The 23286-nt window shown below is 41.5% G+C and overlaps 1 protein-coding gene across 1 annotated transcript in view; it reads right to left on the minus strand.

Annotated features, from left to right (window-relative positions):
- LOC145785359 (FERRY endosomal RAB5 effector complex subunit 3-like) overlaps positions 1 to 23286 on the minus strand; it is a 116903-nt gene that overhangs the window by 53853 nt on the left and 39764 nt on the right. Inside the window, exon 5 of the mRNA XM_082597014.1 lies at positions 18113 to 18249. Within this exon, the coding sequence (XP_082453140.1) occupies positions 18113 to 18249 (137 nt within the window). The remainder of the gene's footprint in view (positions 1 to 18112; positions 18250 to 23286) is intronic.

Below are 23286 nucleotides of genomic sequence, written 5' to 3' on the forward strand. Positions count from 1 at the left end.
CATAAACATGACGAATTTTAATTTAATAGTTCAAATAGGCTATTTTATTTTTTCAGCAAGATTTCAACGTTTAGCGATGTTAAAACGATGTAAAAACGGCAATGATAATTAAGCTACGGTACCCGATAATTTCCTTTCAACAATTTCAAAAAATTACCGAATAGGGAACTCGCCGAAAAAGGCTCTCGCCGAATTGGACTAGCCGAATCGGACTCGCCGAAACGGGCCATTCCGCTGTACTAAGCCATAGGCATTAATGACATGAGAGTATGGTGGCCAGTTCCTTTCTTGATCGTCTTTCCTTTAGCAACTACGCCCACCCAATTTATTACACCCTGGGTAGAGGTGAGTGGCGTTTTTCAACAACCAGCTTAAGCCAGGAGTCGAACATGCAACGTGGATGATGGATGTGGATGTATGAACGTGGATGTATGATGAGAAAGCGAGTGCCTTATCTGCTGCACCATCTTAAATTGGGGTAGGGCTGATAAATCTGTTGGGCATCCCATGGAAATGATTCAATAAAGCTCTCAGAGGCTGTTTATTTTACCCTAGACATAGGCCTACTCCCAATAAATTTATCATAACATGTAAAATGTGATGTTCCTAAGCTTCATCACCGAACGGAACTTGAGTATGCTGGTTTCATGTACAAATAAAAAAGTGGACTTCAATCTGAATGCTTCAATGCTTATTTTAATGATCTACATGACATCCATCATCATAATACTCGCCAAAAGATGAAGTCCTAATATTTCTTTCCAAAAACTAATAACTTTGGGTTTTGTGGCCGTGCTAACTACTGATATATACTATAGCCAACTACATAATTTTTCATTTAGGCACGTTTTAAACCCTTCAAGGTTTTGCCACCTTTTCCCGTTCATTAACGTGCTGATGTCTATATCGAATTTTGTAGTTAGTATTTTTTTTGTCCCGGACGCGTTAATGACGAAAAATAAAATGATTGATTGAAAAAAAAGTTACAATGTTTGTCTCGTACTTAATCACTTGTTACTCCTGATACTCAATTGTACAATTTTCGGTAGAATTAATCTACCTATGCGACAGATTTTCGGGATCTGATTTGTGTTTTGTTTGATTCTTGTGTGTTTGTCATGTTAGTAGTAGTAGTAGTCCAGTTTTAATCCGGTGATGTCCCCGTTACCGAGGGTGGCCGGATTCACCTCCAAGTGCCGCAATCGTCTTCACACCCTGCCTCCACATCGATCTGTCTAGCGCGTCCTCTCTTGTCAAGCCCACCTTGCTGCTTTCTTCCTCAACTTGCTTTTTCCATGTTTTTTTTGGTCTTCCTTGTTTTCTACGATCCTCCACTCGCAACTCTAGCGCTCTTCTCAAAACATCATCTTCATCCCTTCTCAAAACATGCCCATACCACCTCACTCCATTCGCTTTTGCCAACTTATCAACAATCTCATTCAACCCAAGCAAGCTCATAAGTTCTTCGGTATTCCTTTTGTCCATCAGCTTTACACCACACATTGCTCTCACCATCGCTCTCTCAGTTCTTCTTAAAATCGCCAATTCGTTTTCCCGTAAGCACCATGTCTCACTTCCATACAGCATTGCAGATCTCACACAACTAGTATAAATTCTTCCTCTCATTTTCAACGGAAATCTTCTACCACATAACAACTCTCGACACTCTCTGAATTTCACCCAACCAAACCTTCCTCTTGCAGTCACTGCCGCTTCTCAACCACCACTGGCATTCAATCTATCTCCTAGATAGCAAAAGGCATTTACTGATTCAACTTCGTCATTCAGCTTTTCAACAGGACCAATCATTCCTTCCTCAATCTTCTTGCATCTTTCACATTCAAAACCATCTCCAGATCTGCATGTCACTCTCTTCATCTTTGCACATCTTCCATTTCGTACATGTAACAGAATTTGCCATCACTCTTCTTCCGCAGACGCCACATGGGTCAATTTTGCTCATTGTGATTTCCCCTTCCGTTCCGCTTATTACGACCTTTGTCTTTTTAATGTTCACACGCATACCTTTACATTCAAACGACTCCTTCCACTTCTCAAATTTCCCTCTCAGATCTTCCATTGTGTCACTCAACAAAACCAAATCATCGGCGTACAGTATCTCCATTAATGAATCTTCTCTTACACATTCGGAAATCACATCAATCACAATGGCAAAGATTAGAGGAGAGAGGACAGAACCCTGGTGTACACCGACCTTCACCGAAAACTCGTCTGAGAGGGCAGATCCAACGCGAACTCTTGTCCTTGCACCATCGTAAAGACCCATTAGGGCTTGCACGAGAGCTTCTGGCATTACTTTTTTTCTCATTGCCCATTCCATCAATCTTCTTGGAACTCTATCAAACGCCTTTTCCACGTCCACGAAACACATGTACAAGTTCTTACCCTTGTCCCGATATTCCTCTTGCAACCTTCTCAAAATAAAAATAGCATCTGTCGTTCCCTTCCCAGGCATAAATCCACACTGCATCTCGTCCAGCTTCACCACAGATCTTATTCTATTTTCCAACACCCTTTCCACTACCTTCATTGCATGCTCCAACAGTTTTATTCCCTATATGACCCACAATCCATGACATCACCCTTTCCCTTGAAGATGGGTATCACCACACTCATCTTCCATTCATTTGGCATTCCTTTTCCATCTAACACACGTTGACTGATTTCCTGCATTGCTTTCAGTCCTGTCTCTCCACTTGCGCGTATCATTTCCACAGTGACTTCAGATAGTCCAGGAGCCTTCCCCGATTTCATTTTCTTCATTGCTTGCGTCACCTCCTCTCGAGTAACTCTCTTTAATGGACCTGCTACCACGTCGGCTTCCACATTTTGATCCCAATCGTTTTCCTCGTTCATTATAATCTCCATATGTTCTTTCCAAATTCTTCCACGATCTTTCTCACTGAAACCAAGTTTTCCATCCCTTCCTTTAATACATCGTTCACCATCTACATCTTTCCCATCCCGTTTCATAACCTTCATAAACTTATATACTTCGTTAGGACTGTTTTTTAATTTGGTCAATTCCTGCTCAGCTTCTTTCTTCATAGCTTTTGCAACTATTTTCTTTGTCCGATTTTTCAATTGCCTGTACTTGAGCTTAGTTTCTTCTGATCTATTTCTGCACCAAGCCTTGTATGCGACTTTTTTCTCCCCAATTACTTCCCTCACATCTTCATTCCACCACCACGTATCTCCTCGATCCATCCTGCCTTTTGTTTTCCCGCAAACTTCATCGCAAGCTTGCAGAACTCCATTTTTGAAGGATCCCCATACATCATTCACATCGTTGTGAACAAGACTTTCAACTCTCTTTTTAAACCTTTCTCTTGTGTCGGCATCTTCTAACTTCCAAACTTTTCTTTTGATCACCCTTTTTTTATTTACAGTTTTCTTCAGACCTTTCTTGTCCAAATCGATAACCACCAACCTATGCTGAAGTTCGCATGGTATTGCTTTCACATCTTTGATCAGTTTTCTGTTTTTCCTGCATACCAACCCAAAGTCAATTTCGGTTTCATTTCCACCTGCACTGAAAGTCACTTTTCTTCCTTTCTCTTTCTTAAACCAGGTATTTGCAACACACAGGTCCTTTTCATCACAGAACTCAAGTAGTCGCCTTGTTGCAATGTTATTGTTGCAATTTTTGCAGGCCTCGAAATTCACGGCGGACATGTCCGCCGTCACAGCATGTGATGCCCGCGGGAAGTACCATCCAGATCGGTCATATTTGTCTGCCAAATAATAACGCAGGAACTAGCAATACAAATCGTCATTACATAGCACGAACAATTGTTGCGAGAATATAATTTCCCGCGCATTCTAGCACGCATCTAGAAAATGTATCCCTTAGCTTCCATTCAAGCAGGAAAACTTTCGATTTTTACGTTGATTCAACAATTGATGATATTGAATCAGCGTCACAAAGGTGAATTCTTCGCCAAGAATCGATGGGAGAACCGTACTTCTACACTAATCGACGCAACTTAGTTCAAGTCTTACGTCACAGTGTCTGGCTTTGATCTCTGAGTAATATTGATAAACCAAGGTTGGTTAAAAAATTTGTTAAGTTTTGGTATTACAGTAAGAAAGAAAAGGCCCCAGGAAAATTCACTTTCGCTCACATGACACGCAAAAATAAACCTAAAAAAAAAGCCTAGTGAAACTTTGCACAGCAGAAAATAGTAGCATTAGTGTAGAAGTTTTCCGACTCGTGCCCAGAGCATTGTGACGCAAGAAGCCACACGACCTCGTTCGGTGGAAGTTAATCAGTTATGCCGCGTATTAAGCAGCTACACGGCGCTTTGACTCTTCAAGCGCACGCCGTTGGTCTGATGAAAGCCTTTCAAAGCCTTCCTGATTCAAAGCGGAATGGCCCGTTTCGGCTAGTCCAATTCGACTAGTTCCCTATTCGGCTACAGTTTTGAATTGTATTTTATTCCACAATATCTTTTCTTTTGCATTCCAACAAAGAAAAATAAATTGAAATGAAATTTAGCGCAAAATGTTTAAACTATTAAATTGAAATGTTTGCTCACATAAAATCGACATGTATCCTACGTCACCGTCTGTATGCAAACTTAGAACATATTAGAATCCTCAACTAAAATTCCAGGTCATGTAACGCCGAAACCCAGGTTTATTCTAAACTGCCACTTAGGTTTTAACTTATCTTTTATGTCAAACGCTATTTGGCAACTGTCTTTTTTTTGTTGACACGTTTTAGCTGAGACTTTATCTCATTAACCTCTATTGTTAATCATGAAAAATGTTGTTTTGATGTAAAACACTTATTTTGAACGAACCCAGACAACAAAATTCGTCAATTTTACATTGGTTCAACGGCTGCAGACGTTGAATCAATGTAAAAATGACGGATTTTGCCGTCTGGGAAGGCACTCAAAGGTAAACACTGGATAAAATGCAAGAATGCAAAAGAAACGATATTGTGGAGTAAACATACAAATTCTCTAAATAAACAGAAGAATCGGACATACATCTCTCTGTTAACATTTTTAATGTAAAAATTCAAACTGGCTGTTGAAATTCCCAATTTTAGTTTTGGTCTCAATCTCATCATCATGATTCGGAGTAAGATCTTTGTTAGATGATTCACAAGGCTAATTGTTCTGTTGAGTGAGCATTCTGATGCTCCGGTTTTCTTTGGTAAAGTTATGAATATGGAACGTACAACGTACCATATCACTAGGCATGTTTCCGGTGTCATAAATATGATTTAAGTTCTCAGTGGTTAGGTCTTAACCCCACTCATCTAAAGCTTCGAGAATTTCAACTATAAAAGAAACAATATTGTGGAATAAAATACAAAATTCTCTAAATAAACAGAAGGCGTCGTTGAATTTAGAATTTTGTAATAGTTGAGGATTCTAATATATTCTAAGTTTGCATGCAGACGGCGACGCAGGATACATGTCAATTTTATCTGAGTAAACATTAATAGTTCAAAAATAAATTTAATTCACTTTTTAGTTTAAAGATCACAGTGGTTAGGTCTAAACCCCACTCATCTAAAGCTTCGATAATTTCAACTAAAAAAGAAACGATATGTGGAATAAAATACAACATTCTCTAAATAAACAGAAGGCGTTGTTGGATTTGGAATTTTGTAATAGTTGAGGATTCTAATATATTCTAAGTAAAGTTTGCATACAGACGGTGACGTAGGATACATATCGATTTTATGTGAGCAAACATTTCAATTTAATAGTTCAAACATTTTGCGCTAAATTTCATTTCAATTTACTTTTCTTTGCCGGAATGCAAAAGAAACGATATTGTGGAATAAAATACAAAATACAATTCAAAACTGTAGCCGAATAGGGAACTAGCCGAATTGGACTGTAGCCGAATAGGGAACTAGCCGAATCGGACTAGCAGAATTGGACTAGCCGAATAGTAGCAGACCCAAGTGACTTTGCTGAAAGTTTAAAAAGCCTTCTAAACCGTACATATAGTTCTCCAATGGCGAAGAATTATCAAGATAAAGTGATTTAAGCATGACGATCGGCGTTAAAACTGGTGTGTCCGCAGTGAGACTTAATTTGTCTACCGAGATAGCTGCTCAGACCGGACACGTTTGTCCGCCGTCAACAAAAACGAATTTCGAGGCCTGTTTTTGTATGTTATGTTTTTATGCAATTTTCTTATAGTTAGGTTAAATGTGTTAACCACCACGATATGATTGCAACCTTATGTAAAGTTTCTTTTTTCTAGTTTTTTAGTATAATATCTTCTGCAAAATACTAATAAGTAGAAGCTAACGATGGGACCTCATAAGGTCTTTTGCTTTCTTCTTCCCTCATTTCATTATGTAAAGTACTCAGTGTTCCGGCGGGTCAATTGCCCTCTTGTTTAGAATTGAAATTGTGATGAAAACTTGATTAGAATTGAAATTGTGATGAAAACTTGTTTAGAATTGAAATTGTGATGAAAATTTGTTGACATTGAATTTGCGTTGTTTTTTGTGTTCTGCGTGATGTGGCTTGCCTGGCTGCAAGAGATTTCACAACTGATTGTTGCTTTTTGCTGCGTGCCTGGAGCCGTTGTTTCTGGTCACAATTTTGCTTTTGTGTTGAGTTTCTTTTCATTAAATACCAAGCTAGAGAAATGCCAATGTGTACCACGGATTTCCGATTTAAGTTATCGTTGTTAACGCCATTATAAGTTTATACAAAATCAGGTTTTTATCCCAACTCGCTAACTCAATAAATCAAAAAACAACAAGAAACAATTGCCAGTATGATTGAGGCAGACCGAGGAGGGATTGTAGGTAGGCAGTGAGCACCTACTCTTGTAACCAAAAATAAAAACCTGATTACCTTTCGACAACTGAAGTAAAGAAGTTATAAAGTATCTAAATAACGAAAATTGACAGAATTAAAAGAACAAGAACTAACTTAAAGACAAACAAATTTAAACTTCAATCAAGGAAGACTTCAGAAGGGGTGGTCAGCACTTCCCTGCAACGAAAGGACTTCAATAAACTTTGATTGTGCTGTAAACTGGAACTCTACTGTAGCCTAATTGTGTATAATAATTTGCTTAAAATACTGTATTGTTTGTCAAGAGGCTTACGTCACCGTAACTCAGCGAGCGGTAAGTCCCTAATTAATGTTGGTTACGCTGTCCATTACGTTACGTGTGTCGCTATTACTGTGTGTAGGCTATAGTATACAGTAGTGTAATTTCTTAAATTTGATAAATGGAAGGTGACGGTGGCCATCCGGTGTCTCGTACGTTTCCCGTTGGCAGTGGGCGCTGCGTCTGGGGGTGGTGTGGCGGAACACCCGGGCGTTGGGCAGGTGAATCCTCAGGGGGTTCATGGCAGCCTTACCCATGCTGATTCCAGTGCAGAAGCTGTGCTCAGGGACGTCAGACATAAAAAAAGAGAAGTGCTGCAAGGGGTTGGAGAATTTAGGAGAGGTCTCCCCATGGTACAGGATGAAGCGTCGTTAGAGCGGGCCTTGGTTGATATGGCAGAGTTAGAGGGCAACTTTGGAGAACTGTTAGAACTTGCGAATAAACTAAAGGATAGCACTATGATATCTGAAGCTACAGAACAGGTCAGGTCAGAGATTGAGGAATTGAGACTGACTATAAAACAGAAGCAAATCTCCAGGGTAGATACAAAATTAGGTACAATAAAAGGAAAATCAACCACCAGTGTCTCGAGTAGTCGCTCGCGCCGTTCAAAAGAAGAAGAGATTGAAATCCGGCTCGAAATGGAGAAGTTGCGGTGGGAAAAAAAGATGCGGGTGACCAAAGCCAAAGCAGAGGAAGCCAGAGCCAAAGCCGAAGCAGAGGAAGCCGAAGCCAGAGCCGAAATTGAAATGCAGATCAAGGCAGCTGAACTGAGAGCAAGGCAAAGTAAGTTTGAGTTGTTTTCACAATGTGGATCGGACCAAGGGTCGGAGCGCAGGCAACGACGGCCTACGGCCAGTAGTCTCGGAGTCACCGACTACATCCCTACAGCAATAGAAAAGGTCCAGAGGTGGGACGCTGACATTGTCAATCCGCCTGGGAGATCCCATGACACTCATGGGGCCGCTAGCATAGATGCCCAACCTAAACAGAGCAAGGTTGAACAGGAGAATTTAATGGAACCGCCACATAGAGAAACTCCCCTAAGAAAGCTCTTTCCAGGGAACGCCCTCACAAACAAGTATAGAACGTGGACTAAAGATAATTTTTTGGCAAAACCGCCCGGGGGGACTCATGGGGCCGCTGAAATAGAACCTCATTATGATCAACATGATTTTTATAGAGAGAAGGTTGTGAAACCGTCACAAACATGCCCCTTAACTGTAAGGAAAGATCTTAAAAGTGAGAGATGTAATTTACCACTATTAAAGATGATGGCCGTGAAACTAGACATGTTATGACATCCCCGCCAGGGCTTAATGCAAACAGAGGCGCTGAGGATCAACAAAACTGGTTCTATAAATATCATAATTGTCGCACTTTCTATGACAGGGCCGCATTGATCAACTATGACGGCAACAACATGCCATTTATATTTTTTAAAAACCGTATCGAATCACTAATGGAGAGTTGCCCATTTGAGGGAAATCGGCTGACTTTGCTAGAGGCAGCCTGCGTACGTAGCGCCGCGCAAACCATTTCCAACTTAACATCGGATACTTCTGGTTGGAGCGAAAAGGAAAGGATCGATATGTCGCTGGATCGCTTGTCGCAGCGCTTTGGCGTTAGAGGCGGATTTCTCGCGGAGACAGAGATTCGGCGGATACGGCATGGCAATAAATTATCTGGGATGTCATCATCCTCAATAAAGAAATTCAAAGACGAGCTGGCTCAGTGTACCCTCTTCGCTAGAGCGTATAACCAGCGTCATCAGCTAGAAGGACGTTTTGTACTAGACTTGGCAGGTCGATTACCTGGATATGCAAAGAAAGACTTTTTGTACTATCTGAAAGAGCAATATGGTAGCACCGAGGAACCAAGCTTCCAAAGCCTAATGGATTTCGTAAATTGCGAAGAGAAGTGTCGCTCTACGGACTTCGCCATACGCTTAATGGAGGAAGTCGTTGCTAGAAAAGATACAAAACGGTCGGCAAGTGATAATCACATTATGCGTATTCGTCAAACCTCAGCACAGCCTGTCAGAAATGTCACCCAAGGTAGCAGTCGCGGGTCTGGCTTTAGTTCTGGGAGCTGAGAAGAAACGTTTGGTAGCCGCTCTTTTGAGGGTACGAGGAAGGACATACTCTGTATCTATTGTGAGAGTAGGAATAAGCAAGAGCGTCACAGACTACCCAATTGTCCTGAGTTCCTAAACTTGACGCCGTCGCGACGCCGAGATGTCATCGCCACGACTGGTCGTTGTCTAAACTGCCTACGTCTAGGACACGAAGCGAAAAACTGCACCCAATCATGTAATTGTAGGCGCTGCGGCGAACATTTCCGATTTAAGCACTATTATCTACTGCACGACGCCTATGTGAATCCTCAAGGAACATCAGGCAATGGCAATGGTCTTAGAACGGCACGTGCCGTCACTAATCGTAGCATAAGCATCGCTCATAAGAGGGCAGTGTTTAATCGTGTCACGGCTGCGCGGGTCATAAACCCATCTAATGGAGAGACCACTCTGGTTTACTGTCAACACGACCCAGGCTCTCAGCTCACATTTGTTTCAAGCCGATTGGCTAAAGAATTGTATCTAAAAGCCACGGATAATGTATCCTTCCGCATGGACACTCTAGCAGGCAAACAAGAAATACACTCTGATCTGGTTAAATTTAATATCCAATCCTTAGTTACTGACGAACTGTATGGTGATGTGGAAGCAGTGGTAAATGCACCTTGGAGTGACCATGTCGAAACATTGCCGCAGCATCAAGACTTAATAGGTTTTCACATTTCGATAATGTTGAATTGATTTCGTTACCTAACAAAATGTCGGTCGATATTCTAATCGAGAATGACCATGCTTACTTGATGCGAGTATTAGAAGAACGTGTTGGCATGACTCGGGAAGAGCCCCATGCTATTTTAACCCCACTGGGCTGGCTGGCTAGTGGAGGTCGAGGTTCTATGATCTTTGGTGATTCTAAAGTACGTCGTGTTGCCATTAATGGTAACGTCGCTGAGGAGTCACTTAGTCTTGACAGTTTTGATGCGCAAGAGATTGAAATCAGTCGTTTAAAACATGTAATAAAGGATTTAACCCTAACAGATGATGATGATTCACGTGATGACAAGTCACGGAGCGTGGAGGTGTGATTTTGCCACTCCGTGTTCCACATGTGGTTCGTCCAGTGTGCCGCACTTAAACCAAGTTCTTCTGCGTTCTTAAGGAGTTGTTGTGCGGCAGGCACAAAGGGGCGTCTTGATTTCAGCCGCTGCTTTATAGGTGGTGGACTCTTGAATGTTGCATGGAGGAGATGGTCGGGGTCCAAAGCGCGGCGAGCGAGAGAAATCGTGGCTCCTTTACGGCGTAGCTCAGCGGGTTGGATGCCTGCTAGGATGGGTAGGCAGTCCGTTGGAGTGGGACGCAGGCATCCAGTCACAGTACGCAGTGCGTCGTTGATGGTGGTATCAATCTGGTGGGTGTGAAAACTACGACACCAGACCGGCGCGCAGTACTCAGCGGTGGAATGAACAAGGGCTAGGGTAGCTGTACGAAGAGTTTTAGCACCAGCTCCCCAGCCGGAACCCGCCAATCGCCTCAAAAGCCGGCGGTACGTGAGTGACCTGTCCAGGGTTATGCCGAGGTATGTAGGTTCGGCACAGTAGGGCAGGCGTTCCCCATCAATCTTGATGTTTATCTCACGCTGTGCCTCCCGGTTGTTAAGGTGGAAGGCCGCCGACACTGTCTTTGACTTGCTGAGCTGTAGCTTCCATTTCTGGAGGTATGCTGATAGTGTTTGCATGTCTTGGCTGAGGTTCCTCTCCACTGACTGCCAGTTTCCTGCTGAGTGCAGGAGTGCCAGGTCGTCTGCGTAGGCATATTTCCTGGAGATGGTGGGGGGCAAGTCGTAGGTGTATATGTTGAACAGGAGAGAAGCCAAGACTGAGCCCTGTGGGACGCCGGTTTTAAGTCGGCGTAGTCTGCTTCGACGACCGCTACCGGTTGTGAGGGGTCTGCTACTATTCGGTGAGTGATGTGAGTCCGATTCGGTGAGTCCGATTCAGTGAGTTCCTAACCTCTAACCCCTAACCCTAACCCCAAACCCCTAACCCTAAAATGGCAATGATAATTAGGCTACGGTACCTGATAATTTAAAAAAAAAATTGAAAAAATCCCCCGTTAAGGGATCGGACTCACCGAATCAGACTCACCGAATCGGACTCACCGAGTCGGACTCACCGAAACGGGCCATTCCGGGTTGTGAGGGTAAAACTGCGGTTTTGCACAAGTTCCATCATCATATGGACCATGTGTCTGTCAGGGAGCAGACAGAGTAACTTGCAGGTGAGGCCGCTATGCCATACGGTGTCATAGGCAGCCGTGAGATCAACAAACACGGCGCCAGCCTTCTTCTTAGCCGAGAAGCTGTCCTCAATGTCTTGGGTCATAAGTGTGACCTGATCTACGGTTGATCGTCCGTGTCGGAAACCAGCTTGTTCACGGGGGAGCTGCGGATCTATTATTGGTTCGACACGGGCGTAGATGAGTCTCTCGAGGATCTTGAAGGGGATGCAGAGCAGTGAGATTGGACGGTAACTCTTCGGGTCCCCTGGGGGCTTCTTCGGCTTAGGGACTGCAACCACAAGGGCTCTTCTCCAGATTCTAGGAATTTTCAGGTGGCGCAAACAGCAGGAAAGGAAGTCTTTTAACCAGGACTTTAAGGAGGCAGCAGCATGGAGTATCAACTCCGGGCATAGATGGTCAGGGCCCGGGGCTTTACCTGGCTTTATGTGCTGGAGGGCGGCGGAAAATTCTTCCGGGGTGAGCTCACCCGAGATGTTGTCCCCGTCTGGGGTTGTTACCCTCCATAGGTTCGTCATTTCTTGCAAGACGGATCTATCTGATTCACGGTCTCTCGATTTGTATTTTCCGTTCTCCACAAGTTGTGAGGCGATGGAATTTGCTGAAACGGGACATTGTTGACGAGAGGCACGTGATCTGCCAGTTAGGTTGTTCAGTGTATTCCATGCTATGCGGCTGGAGTGCGTGAAGTCGATTGATTCAACGGCTTCTGTCCAGCGCTCCTTCCTCTTTAAGTCCAGCCTTGCCAGCAGAGCTGTGGCTGAGCTGTTGGTGTCATTGCCCCCTGGGGCGTGAAGGAAGTCGGAGTAGAGGCTTTCGCACTCCTTATCCCAGCACGGTATGTAGGTCTTTCGTCGGCCATGGGAGATGGATTGTTTTGCTGCTGATGTTATTGCATCACAAAAGTCCTGGTAGGCCTCCTCCACGTTGTTGGTGTGAGGGGATGGGAGATACTGTGTGGCTTCATTGGTGAGGAGGCTATAGTACTCCCAGTTAGCCATTCTGAAGTCCCATCGATTAACAGGCTTGCTCGGGACAGGCATTATGAGCGTTGGAGCCGTGATAATCGAGGGTCGATGTTGGGACCTGGCGAACTTCTCTAGCACACGTCTGTCCGGTTGGCAATTATCAGGATCATCACTTGTGAAAGCCAGATCGGGGTTTGTACCAGTGTTCCAGCGTCCGGAGAAGAAGCTTGCTGCACCCTTGGGATCGTGCAGTAGGGTGAGGTTGTTATTGGCTGACCATGAGGCCAGGCTTTCTCCGTCGGTGTTGGTGGTGTTGTAGCCCCAGTCAACGTGGTGGCAATTAAAATCGCCAGCATAGAGGCTGGGTTGGGGGAACACTGGGATGGCTGTTGGTGTTAAGCGTGAGGGTGGTGGCTTATAGACATTGATGATGTAATAGCCTGATATGTCTATGCATAACCACTCTATCTCCGATTGGGCACTGGACTGGTCTATTGGCGTCCAGCTCAGTTGCTCATGGACAAACGTGGCGAGGCCGTGTTTTCTGCTGATGGTTGCGCCTGCGAGTGTGAAGTTGGGTAATACCAACTTATCCACAGATGTGCAGTGGGTCTCCTGGAGGAGAATAACGAGAGCCTGATGTTTTGTGGCCAGATACTCGATGATGCTGAGCTTGCTGGCCGTAATGCCCTCGGTGTTCAGCTGCAGTACGGTGGGTCGTCGGTACTTTTCGACAGAGGAGCTGCCGCGCCCTGAGAAGGGCGTTTCCCTATCCACCCTGGGCTGAACCTGGGCCTGGTTTGCTCGAGTGTGACAAGCTTCGCTTCGCATATCTTTTTTCTTAAAGATATGGTACTGACGGGAGGGACCACGAGAAGGTGCTTGTTTTTCCCCCCCCCCCTAACAGATGAAACGATAGAACTGCCCCGCAATGATGTCATAGCACAAAAATTTGTTGAGACGCAAATGAAAGTTGAAGATGGGAGATTTGAAATGCCCGTACCGTTAAAAACCGACTTTGAATTACCGGATAACCACTCTTTGGCTCTTAACCGTGTTCTAAGCTTACGACGAAAGGCTTTAAAGCAATCTGATGTTCGATTATTCTTAGTAGACACGATGACTGAAATGCAGTCCAGTGAGTACATTGAGCCGGTAAAAGACGGCGACTCATCGGCATGTGTGTGGTACTTACCATATTTTGTGACATCCCAAGCAAAAAAGCGAGTGGTATATGACGGCAAATCTGAGTTTAAGGGTAGGTGTGTTAATGATGTGATTTTGTCGGGCCCAGACATATTAAACCCTTTAACACAAGTTCTGGCTCGCTTTAGATTGGGAAAGTTTGGCCTAATGGCAGACCTAACCAAGTGCTTCTTCCAGATTCAATTACCAATGGAACAACGCGACTTGTTCCGTTTGCTATGGTTTGAGAATAATGATATCGAAAAGGGCAAAGTAATTCCGTTTAGATTTTGTGTACACCCTTGGGGAATTAAAAGCAGTCCATACATCGCCTGCTTAGCTATTCAAAAAATGATTGAACAAAACCCCACTGGAGCCAGTGACCTGACCCTGAGTACCATTCGAAAAAATATGTATATGGACGATCTGATATTCTCTGGAAATAGCCTTGATGAGGTCAGTGAGATTGCAAAAGAAGCCATTGACTTGTTCGATAGCCGAGGCTTTAGTTTGGTGAAATGGAGTGCCAACAAAGGGGCGTTGGATGTTTTGTCCAACTTCAAAAAGGAGATGTTAGCTTCTTCCTTTCGCGATGTCGACCTGGAAAAAGACGATACAGACTTACCAGTAGCAAAAACTCTAGGTTGCGTGTGGCAAACTGAGTCAGATTCAATATTCATTAAGTGCTCTCTTCGACCTTTGGAGAAGTACACACGTCGCTCAATGTTAAGCCAACTTGGCCAAAATTTCGATTCACTAGGGTTCGGCGCGCCATTCTTCCTAAAAGCTAGGTTAATTCTGCAGCGTTTAACTATTGAAGGTCTTGATTGGGACACCGAAGTGCCACCCGACTACGTAAAAGAATGGAAGTCGTGGCTTCATTCTTTAGATTTGCTGAAAGAATTTTCTATACCTAGATGGTATTTTGTAAACACTGAGCCGTGTTGCGCAGATGATATCGTATATCAGTTACATGGATTCAGTGATGCTTCCAATCACTCCTTTGCTTCCGTGGTGTATATACGTAGGCTGTGTAAGAGAGTCCCTTGTGTATCCTTCGTTTGTGACAAAAGTAGGGTTGTCCTCAAGCATCAAAGTGCATGGCCGATTGCCAGAAAGGAGCTTGTAGCCGTGCTTAATACTACGGAGCTGTTAAACCAGGCAGCTAACGCACTACACTTGCCTGATCTTAGAAAACATTTCTGGTGTGACTCGAATACTGTCTTTCAGTGGATCAGAAACCCTGATTTACGATTATGCAAGTTTGTTACTCGTAGGTTAAATCGTATTTTACTCTTGTCAGAGGTGAGCGAATGGCATTACTGTCCGACACATCTCAACTCTGCAGACGTTGGAACCAGACCGAACGCCATCACCAAAACAGGTTCCAGAGAGATGTGGTTGAGCGGTCCATCTTTTCTCATGCACGAAGGCGAGGTCCCAACGGTGAATGGAGCAGATGCTGCTATTCGTAAAATGGAACTGTCGCCGGAGATGACGGTAAGAGAAAATGCAACTGGCTCCATTAGCAAGATGATCGAAACCGCACCTACTTTGTACGTGTTGAAAAAGAGAGCCGCCTATCTTGTAGCTTTCACGGAGTTCATTGTATCCAAATGCAAGAAACATGGGTATGTAAAACCAAAGTTAAATGCATCTTATCTAGAGGACGCTTTAAATAGGGTTGTTTCCTACGTACAGAAAGTGGTGTATAGAGATTTGTTAAGTTGTGACGGTCTGCCAGAGTCGATCGATGTGGTAACAAAACGTCTTGCTTTGAGCGAAGCTGGCGCTGATAAACAGTGTCTGAAGGAGTTGCGCTCGCTAAAAAAGTATCGTCCTTGTGTGGACACATGAGGGAGACTTCGTATTGAAGGTCGTTTGAGTAAGTCTCCCGAAATAACGGTCGATGCGAAGCATCCTCTTATTTTGCCTTCGATGCACGCATTGACACGGCTAGTTGTCCTTGACGCCCATTGTGATAGCTATCACTGTGGTGTGCAACAGACACTGTTATCTACTCGTCAACGTTTTTGGATTGCAAATGGTAATTCCTCGGTGAAACATTATTTGCATGACTGCGCTCCATGTGCCTTAGAGAAAGCAAAGCCTATCAGGCAGCTTATGTCGGATTTACCATTACCACGAACCACGGCCTATAACAAACCATTCTTCAACAGTGGCGTAGATTATTTTGGTCCAATGACGTTTGTGGAGGGAAGAAGCCAAAAGAAAGCATGGGGTTTGTTATTTACCTGCCTTGCGAGTAGAGCAATCCATGTGGAACTTGTGACGTCACTATCTTACAGTGAATTTGTTTTAGCATTTACCAGATTTGTAGACTTGCGTGGATCTATACGTAACATGTACTCAGATAACGGGACCACATTTCAAGCGGCATCTAAAAGACTACCAGAAATTCTGGAGTCTTCTGAAATTCAAACTTCTTTGCGAAAAAAGGGAATTAACTGGGAGTTCATTCCTCCGTATGCCCCGGCCCAGGGAGGGGCCTGGGAAGTAATGGTCAAGCAATTCAAAATTGCCTTTTCCCACGTTATTGGGAACTCATCACGGAAACCCAACTTTGTTGAACTTGTTTCTCGGCAGCCGATTTGTAGCAAGAATTGACAGCGATAGACACGTGTTTCGCCCATGAGGCTGGGCTCATCAGTATCGCACCGTATTCTGCCACAAATTTATTCGACCACCGCTTTACCAGTCAGTTTAACTCTTATCTTTGTGGAAACAAAGAAAGAGCCAACAAAACCCTTTCTTCACTTTGTTGAACTTCTTACATTTACGAGTAGTGCCACAAGAATAGTCAACGAAAGACCTTTAGTCCCTGTCTGTGATGACCCTAAGGATTCTACTGTTATCACCCCAGCCGCACTCCTTAACCCCTTCTTGAGCCCATTTTCATCAGTAGGGAGGTAAGAGAGGGAGGTACCGTCTGGGGAGAGTCCATGAGATCATTCCCCAAATTAGGAAAGGAAAACCGATTGTCCGGTGCGTCAGGGTGGCAGTCTCAGTGGTGGACGAGGCATCGGGTGAGGTCAAAGTGGATCTGGTCCTAAGGGATATATCGTGCGTTGCTCCTGTGGGGGGTGCTTGACTGCGTTCTGGACCCGGCCCCGCCCTGGTCTGTTGTTAGCGGGTGTCGTGGAGACATCTGTACCACCCTTGCCTTTCATTTAAATTTGTAGTGTATTGTAGATATGTACCGCGCAAATCTGTTTTTAACCTGCGCATCTCTATGTGTCATCCGCAGGGCCCCAATATGCGTAACTCAACAACATGTCCTAGTAACGTATGCTCTACAGCGCTCTCAGTGATCGGCCTCATTATAAGTAGCTAGTTAGTTGCTGTGTAATGCATTTAATTTGTTTGCTATTGTGTGTTTCATGAAAATGATGTAAATACTAATCGCGTAAGTATTCGCCAGCGATCTCAGTGATTTGCGTCATCATAAGTAGCTAGTTAGTTACTGTGTAGTGCCTTTGATTTGTTTGCTACTGTGTGTGTCTCAGGAAACTAACGTAGATATTAATCGTTAATCGTGTAAGTATTCGCCAGGCCATTGTGGCCAGGGTATCCCAGTGCCTTGCACTGCTATAAAAGAATAGTCACCGTTTCTGTGTAGCTTTGATGTACGTACTTTCTGTGTATTGCATTTCGGGAATCGACCCTTCTACTTCAACTTTTGTTTGTAATTATGTGCAATAATTAGGGGCCGCAATGTTCCGGCGGGTCAATTGCCCTCTTGTTTAGAATTGAAATTGTGATGAAAACTTGATTAGAATTGAAATTGTGATGAAAACTTGTTTAGAATTGAAATTGTGATGAAAATTTGTTGACATTGAATTTGCGTTGTTTTTTGTGTTCTGCGTGATGTGGCTTGCCTGGCTGCAAGAGATTTCACAACTGATTGTTGCTTTTTGCTGCGTGCCTGGAGCCGTTGTTTCTGGTCACAATTTTGCTTTTGTGTTGAGTTTCTTTTCATTATCGAAATACCAAGCTAGAGAAATGCCAATGTGTACCACGGATTTCGGATTTAAGTTATCGTTGTTAAAGCCATTATAAGTTTATACAAAATCAGGTTTTTATCCCAACTCGCTAACTCAATAAATCAAAAAACAACAAGAAACAATTGCCAGTATGATTGAGGCAGACCGAGGAGGGATTGTAGGTAGGCAGTGAGCACCTACTCTTGTAACCACTCAGTGTATTATCAATATCATGATATCTCTAGAAACACAAACAACAAGTGATTGATTGATGACCGAATTCGTCTGCACAACATTTATTTTATTTTTTGTTGCTTTGTAGAAACTGCAAAGAGTGACCCATGTGGCCACGCCACTTTATTCTCAAGCTATGATATATGAAAGATGAGGTTGATGAAGTTTCACAGCAAATCAATTTTTACAAGTGTTTAATTTAATAACAAAGCACAAAAAAAACATACTAAGCTTGACCACTGCCGTCAATCTTGTTGTCATTAGCTTCCATCTCTCTGTGTAGATCAACCAACATTTGATGGAATTGCATCCTCTGCTTGCTGGTCATATCAGTATACTCGTTATTCCAATGAGCAAGCAACCTCTGAAATTAAACATTATGTATCATATAAAACAAATAAAAATTGCTTTACATTAGTAGGGGAGAGTGGGGCTAGTCGGAAAGTTTTTTTTTAGAGTGAAATTTAAAAAAATTGGTGCATAACCTGACAACTTGAAGCGGCTTAAATTATCACCTATGGTGTCCTCTATCATACAACCAAAAATAAGTATTGAGTCAATTCAGCTTTTAATGAAAATTTAAAATAAACAAACATACAATTCTAAGAATGGTCTCATTGACTTCACAGTTCACAGGGTATAAAAACCTAGACATAGACACCAAAACTACATGACTTGGTCATATGATCTCGTCCTGTTGCTCAACACAACAAACAGTGTACCAGCCTCATTTTTGTAATCAAATATCGATTTCGCTTTTAAAGCATCTTCAGTTTGATATTGTCAAGAGCAAAATAATAATAAAAAATTCTTCAAAGGTTAAAAGTTTAGATATTATGACGCAACAAAGCATGTTGCGCCACCATGGAAACAATGAAACAAATTATATGATCTATTACTACGTAATTACTAAAGAAGAAAACGTAACAAGTAAAATTAAATAGCATGAAAACCAAAAGAGTCTACAAGTTTTATCAAATGAAGTAAAAGATAACGAATAAGTTTCTACACTGTCGATTCGATATTCAAGAAATTGACAAAATTAATGGATGTTCTAAAACAATTACGCAGGCAAATAACAATAAAACAATTAACTAATCAATGAATTCAAAAGTAATGGCTGTCAATGCATAGTGACATTATTGAGATTTAGCTAAAAAAAATTTTTTTAACCAGAGCAATTGCATGAAGTGCACAGCAAACAAATGTGCTATAGTAGGCCTACAAGTGTTTTTCATTTAAATTTAGGCAAAAACATTTTTTGAACATTTATTTTGGCATCTAACAATTGATACCACAATTCTTCTTTGTGGTCAAGTTTGATTGGGTTTGGTTCTTCTACAAACGTGACTTCAAAGCAGTCTGATAATTGAAGATTTCCCAGTGAAGCATCAGTATGTATTTTTTGGTAATGTTGTAACAATGCCGTTCTGTCGGTTTTGTCGGAGGAGTTGCCGCAGTTACCCGAATTCCAAATGGAGCGATGTTTGTTCCAACGTGCAGAAAATGAATTTTTTGTTTGTCCAACATACTGCTCTTTGCAAATTTTGCAGGTAGCTACGTAAATTCCAAAGTTCTTACATGTCAAATTCTGTTTAAGATGAAAAAGTTTTCCTGATTGCGATGTAAGACTGTGTGTGTCACTGACCATACAAGAAAAGTTTTTTCTACCGCCACACAATGCACAATTTCCGCACCTTTTTGAAGATCCAATGTTTTTAATTTTTTTATTTGAAAAAGCCAAATCCTTGTAAGTCGTGACATAAGATGCAATAGTTGGTGGTCTTTTGAAGACAATACTGGCTGAAGATTTTAATTTCTTTTCTTTGTCTGAAAGCGTTAAAATGTTCGTAAAAGAGGAAGACCAAATGATTCTTTTTTTGTCTGCGTTGGTTTTCTTCTCCGGTGCAAGTCTAGATTTCCAAGTTTTTGCCAAGTCAATAATGCTTTTGGTCATTTTTTTATTAAAGCCAGAGGCTATGCATTTATTGTACAAGCGAGTTAAACTCTTCAAGTAATATGGTTCAGTTTCATTTAATCGACGCATTCGAATGCATTCTCCATACACAATTGATCTGAACACACTCTGTGGATGATGTGAATTTCCATGAAGAAAAATTTGAAGCGTGAAGCAAAATGAAGCAAAACATGAAGCAAAATTTGCAAAGAGCAGTATGTTGGACAAACAAAAAATTCATTTTCTGCACGTTGGAACAAACATCGCTCCATTTGGAATTCGGGTAACTGCGGCAACTCCTCCGACAAAACCGACAGAACGGCATTGTTACAACATTACCAAAAAATACATACTGATGCTTCACTGGGAAATCTTCAATTATCAGACTGCTTTGAAGTCACGTTTGTAGAAGAACCAAACCCAATCAAACTTGACCACAAAGAAGAATTGTGGTATCAATTGTTACATGCCAAAACAAATGTTCAAAAAATGTTTTTGCCTAAATTTAAATGAAAAACACTTGTAGGCCTACGATAGCACATTTGTTTGCTGTGCACTTCATGCAATTGCTCTGGTTAAAAAAATTTTTTTTAGCTAAATCTCAATAATGTCACTATGCATTGACAGCCATTACTTTTGAATTCATTGATTAGTTAATTGTTTTATTGTTATTTGCCTGCGTAATTGTTTTAGAACATCCATTAATTTTGTCAATTTCTTGAATATCGAATCGACAGTGTAGAAACTTATTAGTTATCTTTTACTTCATTTGATAAAACTTGTAGACTCTTTTGGTTTTAAAAATCCAAAACAAAGCTTCGTTCCTAAACTTTTCATCAAATTTTCCTATAATTCAACTGATGATCCACTGGGATGCACGGTGTGACAAAACATTTTAAATAAAGTAAACAATATCACACCAAATCAGAAGAATCGGTTTATTTAAATACAGAGCTTTCGCCACACAAGTGTGGCTTCATCAGTATAAACTTATTCAAATAGAATCTTATTCTATTTGAATAAGTTTATACTGATGAAGCCACACTTGTGTGGCGAAAGCTCTGTATTTAAATAAACCGATTCTTCTGATTTGGTGTGATATTGTTTACTTTATTCTTTTGGTTTTCATGCTATTTAATTTTACTTGTTACGTTTTCTTCTTTAGTAATTACGTAGTAATAGATCATATAATTTGTTTCATTGTTTCCATGGTGGCGCAACATGCTTTGTTGCGTCATAATATCTAAACTTTTAACCTTTGAAGAATTTTTTATTATTATTTTGCTCTTGACAATATCAAACTGAAGATGCTTTAAAAGCGAAATCGATATTTGATTACAAAAATGAGGCTGGTACACTGTTTGTTGTGTTGAGCAACAGGACGAGACTAAAGATAAGAGACAGTCAACCGCTTCAAGTGGACAGTTTGCTGGGGGGTTCACTAAAAACAGAAAAGTTTTATTAGTCAATTTGATAATCAACTGTAGAACCCTCAGTCATGCAAATTGAAAGCTATTCCATCAAGAACGTCAAGCTGCAGGAAAAGGTAAAATTTCTTCAAAGGTGCATAAAATGTAATGTACTGCTCCCATCTCTGAATAAGTTCGGCATAGACTTTGATTTACTTTTACTCCAACAAAAAAGAACTCTCAAACTTCAGATTAAAGATTCGCAAGCTAAGATTAACAATTTCTTAAAAGTCACTTGGCCGAAAATCAATGTCAATGAGAAAAGAAGTCTACAGAAATACAGAACAGCACAGAAAAATAACTTTATTAAAAAATTTAACTGGCTTAGGAATAAACAAGAACAAGCCCGGATAAATATGCAATGTCAAAGCAACTACCATTATCGTAAAAACAAAAAAAGCACATCTCGATATCGCGAAAGAAAAATCCAAAGAAAGAAACAGAACAACGTTAGAGACGCAGACGCTATAATTCTAAATAAATCCAACTATGCACTTACTGAGGATGAAAAGATAGTATTAACTTATGGTTTGAAATTTGCGCCAACACCTAAATGGAATGAAACAATCAAACAATCAGAATGGTACAACATGCAACAACACATCCGTAGAATTGAGTGGGAAAATGTTTTTAAATCTGATAACGATGATGACGAAAGCTTTAAAAACGGACTACCAGACAAACTAAAAATTCCTAAAACATCTAGACCCAACCGAGAAGTTTTGGACGAAGAAACCACCACCTACACTGAAATGGTCACGTCTAAACTACGTAATGCAGAAAAACAAATTCAAAAAAACTATTTCACTAAAAATAATTTAACGCAGTCACAAAGAAATGCCCTATGCCACCGTAAAACTTTAGTCAGAGACAGAGAAATTGTCATTTGTCGTGCAGACAAAGACGGAAAAACAATCATCGTTAACTATTCGGATTATGACCAAATAATGGAAAAGGAGCTACAGAAATTTCACGAGATAAAAACGTTGAATAAAAGCAACATCAATAAGCATATGAATGAAGTTAGAGAAGATGGTGAAAATTTGATGAAGAAATTACATGCAGCAGGTATTTTGGATGACAAACTTTTATTGCATACCGTAGGGATTCAACATTCGCCATCAGGATACCATAGAAAATCTGGACCTACAGCTAAATACTTTTGCAATAACTCCGCAGCTTATGCATACCCTTTGTTTAAAACTCACAAACTAAACGAAGAAGTCTTAAAAACAACAACAATCTCTGAAATTCCGACCAGATTATTACAATCTGCCGGCAACATCACCACTTCCAGAATTACTGCTTTCCTCGAACATATGCTCCAACCAATTAGTGTTAACTTCTGTAAGACAGAAATTGATGAATACTGCAGGGACAGCAAGGATTACATTACAAAACTCATCAATTGGAAGTCAAGTTCAAAAACATTTCTCAACAACAATGATGACAAACTGCACCTCGTAGCAGCTGATGTAGAAGGACTCTACCCTAACCTGAACCGTCGACTAGTACAAACAGCAATGGCATTTGCTTTGAATCAACAAACAACATAGAGCAAAACAACACAAACTTTGTTTATTAATTTAGTCATGCTTTGCTTGGACAATGTAATTATTCAATACCAGGACAAATTTTATAAACAAAAACAAGGTTTGGTAACCGGTGACAACAACTCCGTATCAATTGCCAACATTTCCATGCATTATGTTGTTCGAAGCATATCGCATGTATTACAGAAAACGGAACTATTCAAAAGATTCATCGATGACATCATGTGGCTATCATTTGGGTCCCAAAGCACAGAAAACATACAATTGCACTTGACCGAAGCATTTGCATCTTGGGATCTAAAACTAAAATTTAGAAATATTTCCACCGAAGATGAAGGAAAAGGAGTTGAGTTTCTTGACGTGTTTCACATCATTTCAAGCCAAAACAACATGGGGTTTTTCACTTCTGATTTTGTGAAACC

This window comes from Aplidium turbinatum, chromosome 16 (assembly GCF_918807975.1).
Source record: "Aplidium turbinatum chromosome 16, kaAplTurb1.1, whole genome shotgun sequence".
NCBI classification, from domain to species: Eukaryota; Metazoa; Chordata; class Ascidiacea; order Aplousobranchia; family Polyclinidae; genus Aplidium; species Aplidium turbinatum.